The sequence below is a fragment of the Anolis sagrei genome, chromosome 13 (genome assembly GCF_037176765.1).
Source record: "Anolis sagrei isolate rAnoSag1 chromosome 13, rAnoSag1.mat, whole genome shotgun sequence".
NCBI lineage: Eukaryota > Metazoa > Chordata > Lepidosauria > Squamata > Dactyloidae > Anolis > Anolis sagrei.
Window position 1 is genome coordinate 2,348,496 of NC_090033.1, and position 10,540 is coordinate 2,359,035.

General features: G+C 39.0%; 1 protein-coding gene across 1 annotated transcript in view; it reads left to right on the forward strand.

Annotated features, from left to right (window-relative positions):
• Positions 1 to 9,548, forward strand: part of GPR157 (G protein-coupled receptor 157) — a 31,710-nt gene extending 22,162 nt beyond the window's left edge. The window contains exons 3-5 of the mRNA XM_067472969.1: positions 1,691 to 1,885; positions 6,683 to 6,966; positions 8,863 to 9,548. Of these exons, the coding sequence (XP_067329070.1) occupies positions 1,691 to 1,885; positions 6,683 to 6,907 (420 nt within the window). The 3' untranslated portion in view covers positions 6,908 to 6,966; positions 8,863 to 9,548. The remainder of the gene's footprint in view (positions 1 to 1,690; positions 1,886 to 6,682; positions 6,967 to 8,862) is intronic.
• Positions 9,549 to 10,540: the final 992 nt, after the last annotated feature.

The following is a 10,540-nucleotide window of genomic DNA, read 5'->3' on the forward strand; positions in this document are numbered from 1 at the left end:
CAAGGCAAATTCTGAAGTCTACTAAGGATGGAATTGAACCAAACTTGGTACACAGAACTCCCATGACCGACAGAAAATACTGGTGGGCATTGACCCTGAGTTTGGGAGTTGTAGTTCACCTACATCCAGAGACTTTGACATTTGGGACATTTGGGATTTATAGTTCACCTACAATCAAAGAGCATTCTGAACTTCAGCAACGATGGAATTGAACCAAACCTGGCATACAAAACCCCCATGACCAATAGAAAATCCTGGAAGGCTTTGGTGGGCATTGACCTTGAATTTTGGAGTTGTAGTTCACCTACATCCAGAGAGCAATGTGGACTCAAGCAATGATGGATCTGGACTAAACTTGGAGTGAATACTCATTATGCTCAAATATGAACACTAGTGTAGTTTGGGGAAAATAGACCTTGACATTTGGGAGTTGTAGGTCCTGGGATTTCAGGTTCACCTACAATCAAAGAGCATCCTGAACTCCACCAATGATAGAAATGAACCAAACTTGGCAAACAGAACTCCCATGACCAACAGAAAATCCTGGAAGGCTTTGGTGGGCATTGACCTTGAATTTTGGAGTTGTAGTTCACCTACATCCAGAGAGCAATGTGGACTCAAGCAATGATGGATCTGGACTAAACTTGGAGTGAATACTCATTATGCTCAAATATGAACACTAGTGTAGTTTGGGGAAAATAGACCTTGACATTTGGGAGTTGTAGGTCCTGGGATTTCAGGTTCACCTACAATCAAAGAGCATCCTGAACTCCACCAATGATAGAAATGAACCAAACTTGGCAAACAGAACTCCCATGACCAACAGAAAATCCTGGAAGGCTTTAGTGGGCATTGACCTTGAATTTTGGAGTTGTAGTTCACCTACATCCAGAGAGCACTGTGGACTCAAGCAATGATGGATGTGGACCAAACTTGGCATGAATTTTCAACATGCCCAAATGTGAAAACTGGTGGAGCTTGGGGAAAACAGACCTTGACATGTGGGAGTTGTCGTTCCTGGGATTTATAGTTCACCTACAATCAGAGAGCATTCTGAACTCCACCAATGATGGAAGTGTACGAAACTTGGCACACCTACATCCAGAGAGCATGGTGGGCTCAAACAATGATGGGTCTGGACCAAACTTGGCACGAATCCTCAATATGCCCAAATGTGAACACTGGTGGAGTTTGGGGAAAATAGACCTTGACATTTGGGAGTTGTAGCTGCTGGGATTTATAGTTCACCTCCAATCAAAAAGCATTCTGAACTCCACCAATGATGGAAGTGTACGAAACTTGGCACACCTACATCCAGAGAGCATGGTGGACTCAAACAATGATGGGTCTGGACCAAACTTGGCACGAATCCTCAATATGCCCAAATGTGAACACTGGTGGAGTTTGGGGAAAATAGACCTTGACATTTGGGAGTTGTAGTTGCTGGGATTTATAGTTCACCTCTAATCCAAGAGAATTCTGAATCTCACCAAGGACAAAATTGGGCCAGACTTCCTACACAGAATGCCTTGAAGGGACTCACTGTTGTGAACCTCCCTCCAGCCTCCCATGCTCTCTCTTGCCCGCGCATGCGCACCATTCTGCCATGTGCTGAGCATGCCCGCTCTCCTCTCTTCACTTGTTATTGGTTATTTTCTGTCACAAAGCTTCTTCTCCTTCCCTTTCGAAGCATGCCGCGCTTTCGGAATATCGGCCGATTCTGTCCAGGGCGACAGACTCCCAGCCTCGGACGTCCGTCGCGGATAAGAAGTTGGTCTTGATCCCCGTTATATTCATTTTCCTTCGTATCTGGAGCACCATCCGGTTCGTGTTGACACTCTGCGGCTCCCCGGCTGTCCAGAACCCGCTGCTGGTGGTACTCCACGTGAGTCTTGTCACCAAATAAGAGGAGAGGACTCACTTGGCACATCTACACTGAAGCATGAATGGCTGAATGGGATGGGAAACATATTTGGAGCTCACCGCTTTAATGAGAACACCCGAGCTCTGGCTTTCGTACACATTTCTCTGGATAATAATAATTATTATTATTATTTATATTCTGCCCTTCTGCCCGTGGGGACTTAGAACAGATTACAGTGTAAACAGATACCGGCAAACATTCAATCCCTTGTTACAATACAATGAGACACACAAACACAAACAAAGGCAAGGCTTCCCCTTTCAAATTGACAAACAAACATGCATATTTTGACCTAGATAGCGAGATAGTAGGCGTGGGCAATCCGTGGTTCTCAATGGTTCTGAAGTACTTACAAAACTAGGGGGCGCTGTTGCTTTGCTTCTACGGTGTTTCTAAAGTTCTGGTGGTGAAAATTTCAGAACTCTAACAAAACTTTGAAAATTAAAGTTCTGGTGGTGAAAATTTCAGAACTCTAACAAAACTTTGAAAATTAAAGTTCTGGTGGTGAAAATTTCAGAACTCTAACAAAACTTTGAAAATTAAAGTTCTGGTGGTGAAAATTTCAGAACTCGAACAAAAATTTGAAAATTAAAGTTCTGGTGGTGAAAATTTCAGAACTCTAACAAAACTTTGAAAAACAAAGTTCTGGTGGTGAAAATTTCAGAACTCGAACAAAACTTTGAAAATTGAAGTTCTGGTGGTGAAAATTTCAGAACTCTAACAAAACTTTCAAAATTTCGTTATATATGGCGGTTCCTAATTGGTTCCATCATAAAAAATGGTCAATGATGAAATTATTATGAAATTTTGAAAGTTTTGTTAGAGTTCTGAAATTTTCACCACCAGAACTTTAGAACCATGGATTGCCCATTCCTGATAGATAGATAGACAGACAGACAGACAGACAGACAGACAGATAGATAGATAGACGGATAGATGGATGGATGGATAGATAGATAGATAGATAGATGGATGGATGGATAGATAGATAGGCACCTTTAATCAATCAATCAATCAATCAATCTATCTATCTATCTATCTATCTATCTATCCATCCATCCATCTATCTATCTACTAAGCATGGATAATCCGTGGTTCTAAAGTTCTGGTGGTGAAAATTTCAGAACTCTAACAAACTTTCAAAATTTCATTATAAATGGCAGTTCCTAATTAGTTCTGTCATAAAAATGGTCAATAATGAAATTATAATGAAATTTTGAAAGTTTTGTTAGAGTTCTGAAATTTTTACCACCAGAACTTTTAGAACCATGGATTGCCCATACCTGATAGATAGATAGATAGATAGATAGATAGATAGACGGATAGATGGATGGATGGATGGATGAATGGATGGATGGATAGATAGATAGATAGATAGATAGAGAGATAGACGGATAGATAGATAGGCACCTTTAATCTATCTATCTATCTATCCATCTATCTACTAGGCATGGGTAATCCACGGTTCTAAAGTTCTGGTGGTGAAAATTTCAGAACTCTAACAAAACTTTCAAAATTTCATTATAAATGGCAGTTCCTAATTAGTTCTGTCATAAAAATGGTCAATAATGAAATTATAATGAAATTTTGAAAGTTTTGTTAGAGTTCTGAAATTTTCACCACCAGAACTTTAGAACCATGGATTGCCCCTACCTAGTAGATAGATAGATAGATAGATAGATAGATGGATGGATAGATAGGCACCTTTAATCTATCTATCTATCTATCTATCTATCCATCCATCCATCCATCTATCTATCTACTAGGCATGGGCAATCCATGGTTCTAAAGTTCTGGTGGTGAAAATTTCAGAACTCTAACAAAACTTTCAAAATTTCATTATAAATGGCAGTTCCTAATTAGTTCTGTCATAAAAATGGTCAATAATGAAATTATAATGAAATTTTGAAAGTTTTGTTAGAGTTCTGAAATTTTCACCACCAGAACTTTAGAACCATGGATTGCCCCTACCTAGTAGATAGATAGATAGATAGATAGATGGATGGATAGATAGGCACCTTTAATCTATCTATCTATCTATCTATCCATCCATCCATCCATCTATCTATCTACTAGGCATGGGCAATCCACGGTTCTAAAGTTCTGGTGGTGAAAATTTCAGAACTCTAACAAAACTTTCAAAATTTCATTATAAATGGCAGTTCCTAATTAGTTCTGTCATAAAAATGGTCAATAATGAAATTATTATGAAATTTTGAAAGTTTTGTTAGAGTTCTGAAATTTTCACCACCAGAACTTTAGAACCATTGATTGCCCATGCCTAGTAGATAGATAGATGGATGGATAGATAGATAGATAGATAGATAGATAGATTAAAGGTGCCTATCTATCTATCTATCTATCTATCTACTAGGTATGGGCTATCCATGGTTCTAAAGTTCTGGTGGTGAAAATTTCAGAACTCTAACAAAACTTTGAAAATTAAAGTTCTGGTGGTGAAAATTTCAGAACTCTAACAAAACTTTGAAAATTAAAGTTCTGGTGGTGAAAATTTCAGAACTCGAACAAAAATTTGAAAATTAAAGTTCTGGTGGTGAAAATTTCAGAACTCTAACAAAACTTTGAAAAACAAAGTTCTGGTGGTGAAAATTTCAGAACTCGAACAAAACTTTGAAAATTGAAGTTCTGGTGGTGAAAATTTCAGAACTCTAACAAAACTTTCAAAATTTCGTTATATATGGCGGTTCCTAATTGGTTCCATCATAAAAAATGGTCAATGATGAAATTATTATGAAATTTTGAAAGTTTTGTTAGAGTTCTGAAATTTTCACCACCAGAACTTTAGAACCATGGATTGCCCATTCCTGATAGATAGATAGACAGACAGACAGACAGACAGACAGACAGATAGATAGATAGACGGATAGATGGATGGATGGATAGATAGATAGATAGATAGATGGATGGATGGATAGATAGATAGGCACCTTTAATCAATCAATCAATCAATCAATCTATCTATCTATCTATCTATCTATCTATCTATCCATCCATCCATCTATCTATCTACTAAGCATGGATAATCCGTGGTTCTAAAGTTCTGGTGGTGAAAATTTCAGAACTCTAACAAACTTTCAAAATTTCATTATAAATGGCAGTTCCTAATTAGTTCTGTCATAAAAATGGTCAATAATGAAATTATAATGAAATTTTGAAAGTTTTGTTAGAGTTCTGAAATTTTTACCACCAGAACTTTTAGAACCATGGATTGCCCATACCTGATAGATAGATAGATAGATAGATAGATAGATAGACGGATAGATGGATGGATGGATGGATGAATGGATGGATGGATAGATAGATAGATAGATAGATAGAGAGATAGACGGATAGATAGATAGGCACCTTTAATCTATCTATCTATCTATCCATCTATCTACTAGGCATGGGTAATCCACGGTTCTAAAGTTCTGGTGGTGAAAATTTCAGAACTCTAACAAAACTTTCAAAATTTCATTATAAATGGCAGTTCCTAATTAGTTCTGTCATAAAAATGGTCAATAATGAAATTATAATGAAATTTTGAAAGTTTTGTTAGAGTTCTGAAATTTTCACCACCAGAACTTTAGAACCATGGATTGCCCCTACCTAGTAGATAGATAGATAGATAGATAGATAGATGGATGGATAGATAGGCACCTTTAATCTATCTATCTATCTATCTATCTATCCATCCATCCATCCATCTATCTATCTACTAGGCATGGGCAATCCATGGTTCTAAAGTTCTGGTGGTGAAAATTTCAGAACTCTAACAAAACTTTCAAAATTTCATTATAAATGGCAGTTCCTAATTAGTTCTGTCATAAAAATGGTCAATAATGAAATTATAATGAAATTTTGAAAGTTTTGTTAGAGTTCTGAAATTTTCACCACCAGAACTTTAGAACCATGGATTGCCCCTACCTAGTAGATAGATAGATAGATAGATAGATGGATGGATAGATAGGCACCTTTAATCTATCTATCTATCTATCTATCCATCCATCCATCCATCTATCTATCTACTAGGCATGGGCAATCCACGGTTCTAAAGTTCTGGTGGTGAAAATTTCAGAACTCTAACAAAACTTTCAAAATTTCATTATAAATGGCAGTTCCTAATTAGTTCTGTCATAAAAATGGTCAATAATGAAATTATTATGAAATTTTGAAAGTTTTGTTAGAGTTCTGAAATTTTCACCACCAGAACTTTAGAACCATTGATTGCCCATGCCTAGTAGATAGATAGATGGATGGATAGATAGATAGATAGATAGATAGATAGATTAAAGGTGCCTATCTATCTATCTATCTATCTATCTACTAGGTATGGGCTATCCATGGTTCTAAAGTTCTGGTGGTGAAAATTTCAGAACTCTAACAAAACTTTCAAAATTTCATTATAATTTCATTATTGATCATTTTTATGACAGAACTAATTAGGAACTGCCATTTATAACGAAATTTTGAAAGTTTGTTAGAGTTCTGAAAGTTTGTTAGAGTTCAAAATTTCGTTATAAATGACAGTTCCTAATTAGTTCTGTCATAAAAATGGTCAATAATGAAATTATTATGAAATTTTGAAAGTTTTGTTAGAGTTCTGAAATTTTCACCACCAGAACTTTAGAACCATGGATTGCCCATGCCTAGTAGATAGACGGATGGATTGATAGATAGATAGATTAAAGGTGCCTATGTTTTTTATTTACCTTTCTATGTTATCTCCCCCCCCAACCCCTTACCCCCCCCCCCCAGGGCATTGGGAACACCTTCCAAGGTGGCGCCAACTGCATTATGTTCGTCTTTTGCACCCGAGTCGTGCGGAACAAGCTCCTTTCTTCCTGGTGTTGTTGGCGGCACGAAGCCATGGAGGATTCCCTGCCAAGCCCAGAATCCCGTGCCCTTTCCAGGACGTCGTCCCTTAAAGATTGGGGGGCGCAGGACACTGACCGGGAGCGGGCCGAACTTCCAAGCACCTGAACTCGGCCACACCTGCATTGCAACGACAGGTGTGGCTTTACCTGGCTGCTGTTTTGCCTGTGAGTATTCTTAGCATCCGTTTCTTGATGGAGCCTTTTTGGTCTTGTTTTTAAAAATGCACAAAAAAAGAAGCTAAATGGCGATACAGGAAAAAAGGGAAGGAAGAGGGAGGGAAGGAACGCGAGAAAGAAAGAAACATGGAAGAAAAAAGTGAAGGAAGGAAGGAAAGAGGTAGAGAAGGGAAAAAAGGAGAGAAAGGAAGGAAAAGAAAAAGGGAGGAAGAAAGGAATGAGGTAGAGAAGGAAGGAGAGAAAGAAATAAGAAAAGGAAAGGAACCAAAGAGATAGAGAAGGAAGGAAAGAGGGAGGGAAGGAAAGAAGGAAAGAGAGGATGGAAGTCAAAAGCGAAGGATGGAAGGAAAGAGGTAGAGAAGGAAGAAAGGAGAGAAAGGAAGGAAAAGAAAAAGGGGAAGGAAGTAAAAAGGTAGAGAAAGAAGAAAAAAGAGAAGAAAAGAAGAAAAGGAAAGGAAGGAAAGAGGTAGAGAAGGAAGGAGAGAAGGAAAGAAAAAAGGGGAGGAAGGAAAGAAGGAAAGAGAGAATGGAAGCAAAAAGCAAAGGGAGGAAAAGGTAGAGAAGGAAGAAAGGAGAGAAAGGAAGGAAAAGAAAAAGGGAGGAAGAAGGGAAAGATGTGGAGAAGGAAGGAAGGAGAGAAGGAAAGAAGAAAAGGAAAGGAAGGAAGGAAGGAAGGAAGGAAGGAGATAAAGAAGAAAGGAGAGAAGGAAATAAAAAGGGGAAGGAAGGAAAGAAGGAAAGAGAGGAAGGAAGCAAAAAAAGGAATTAGTTAGAGAAGGAAGAAAGGAGAGAAAGGAAGGAAAAGAAAAAGGGAAGAAGAAAGGAGAGAAGGAAAGAAGGAAAGGAGGAAGGAAAGAAGGAAGGAAGGAAGGAAGGAGAGAAGGAAAGAAAAAAGAGAGGAAGGAAAGAGAGGATGGAAGCAAAAAGTGAAAGAAGGAAAGAGGTAGAGAAGGAAGAAAGAAGAGAAAGGAAGGAAAAGAAAAAGGGAGGAAGAAAGGAAAGGGGTAGAGAAGGAAGGAAGGAAGGAGAGAAGGGAAGCAGAAAGGGAAAGAAAAGAGGTGGAGAAGGAAGGAGAGAAGGAAAGAAAAAAGAGGACAAAGGAAAGAGAGGATGGAAGCAAAAGGTGAAGGAAGGAATGAAAGAGATAGAGAAGGAAGAAAGGAGAGAAAGGAAGGAAAAGAAAAAGGGAGGAAGAAGGGAAAGATGTGGAGAAGGAAGGAAGGAGAGAAGGAAAGAAGAAAAGGAAAGGAAAGGAAGGAAGGAAGGAAGGAAGGAAGGGAAGAGATAAAGAAGAAAGGAGAGAAAGGAAGGAAAAGAAAAAGGGAGGAAAAAGGAAAGAGGTAGAGAAGGAAGGAAGGAGAGAAAGAAAGAAGGGAAAGAAAAGAGGTGGAAAAGGAAGGAGAGAAGGAAAGAAAAAAGAGGACGAAGGAAAGAAGGAAAGAGAGGAAGGAAAGAGGTAGAGAAGGAAGGAGAGAAGGAAAAAGGGAAGGAAAGAGGGGGGAAGGAAAGAAGGAAAGAGGATGGAAGCAAAAAAGCGAAGAAAGGAATGAAAGCGGTAGAGAGAAAGGAAGGAAAAGAAAAAGAGGGGAAGGAAGGAAAGAGGTAGAGAAGGAAAGAAGAAAAGGAAAGGAAGGAAGGAAACAGGGAGGAAACGTGTGGTAGGTACAGCTAGTAAGTTGTAATGATGCAAAGCAAGGCTTACAGACCTCTGTGAGCATTTCATCTTGGCCTTCACAAGGAGCTTCAGAAGGCTGCATGGCTGTCTGTTGGGAGGGCTTGGGTTGTGTTTTCTGCCTGGCAGAATGGGGTTGGACTAGATGGCCCTTGGGGATCTCTTGTAACTAATTCTATTATTCTTGTTTGTGTTGGTTTGTATTTTGGCAGGTAACAGAAGTGCTACCTTTAGAGGGAGCTCGTTCCTTGAGGATAAAGGAGCCGGCGTTGGGATCCTTCGCCGTCAAACTGTAAAGCCCTTTTTTCCGAATTTGGGACTGGCTTCCTCTTTGCTCAGGGCTTTTTGGATGGGTTTATGTGGATGGGGTCCAGCTTCCATTGTTGGGTTTCTGTTGGCTTGTTTGTTTGTTTCTTCTAGGAATTTGGGAGAGGGGGGATTCTGGCATCTTTTGATATAAGGCATGCAAGACGAAGTGGAGATTTTTGGACTCTGGTTCCCATCATCCCCATCATCTCAGCATTGGGGGAGGAAGATGGGAGTTGGAGCTCAACGACAACAAGGAGATCCACCTGGTTCGTCTGACGAAACTCTTATATACCTGAAGCGGAGAGCATTGATGTTGGGCTAGAGCTATGTATGCGTTTGATTTCGGCAACTCTCTGTGGAATATATAGTTTTCAGGTACTTGTATGGAGAAAGAATACATTTTAGAAAGGGAATGAGCCAGGAATTTGCTACGGAAGTCTCTACGCCAACTGCAATGACACGAAAATATCCTTTTCCTCGGAGCCAGGATATTTTGATAGAATTCCTTATCTTGGAGACTAACTTTGAGTTTCATTCGTAAGTCTGTATGGTTTTTTTCCTAATCTATATAAATAAAAATGTAATCTTCGTTTGTGGATTAACATAACTCAAAAACCACTGGACGAATTGACACCAGATTTGGACACAAGACACCTATCAGACCAGCGAGTGACCATCACTCAAAAAACACTAGAAAACTACAGCAAAGGAGACTTAAAAAGCCAAAAAACAAAAATTACATTACAACACATATGCAAAACCACACATATATACACACACACACAAAACACATATACCCAGAGTGGGAAACAGCAACACATGACAGGGGATGGCTAGTTTATTATAATTGTTGCCTCTTGGCAGTCATATAATGTGTCTGTTGCATTTATATATTGGTACCCACAATCTAATTCTTTCAAAAATAATTTTAGAAAATCCCAATTCAGGTTATCGAATGCATTTTCTACATCAAGGCTTAAGAGGGCTTAAGAGGGCAAGTTCTTCTTGGTTATTTATTTTGCAATATTCAATTGTGTCTAATATGAGGGTTGAATGAAAGGTAATGCCTCCACCTTCGTTACTTGGGTTTGGATGGGAATATTTCAATAAATCAAACGCAGAAATAATCCTTAGTATGTGCTCTTCACTTTCCCACATAATCACCAGACAATTGGATACATTTCTGCCAACGATGAACAAGTTTTCTGAGAAGTCAACACTCTGTTTCCGCAACCAGCTTCTCACAGTTCTCTCATCCTGGGTACCCATCGTGCACAGATCTTCCAATAGCCAAACAAAGCAATAATGTGACCCACACGTTCTTGTGAAATGCCGATTATGCTTGAAATTTCTCTCTGAGTGATACGACGATCGTCCTGAATCAATCTGTCAACTTTTTGCTTGTTTCCGCAACCAGCGTCTCACAGTTCTCTCAACGTCGGAAGTATAATAATGTCCCCGCAGATCTTCTTTCATTATCGGGAACAAATGGAAGTCAGACGGTGCTAAATCTGGACTGTATGAAGGATGTTGTATGGTGGTGAGATCCATTCTTTGAAATTTCAAGTCTGTGCGCTTTCA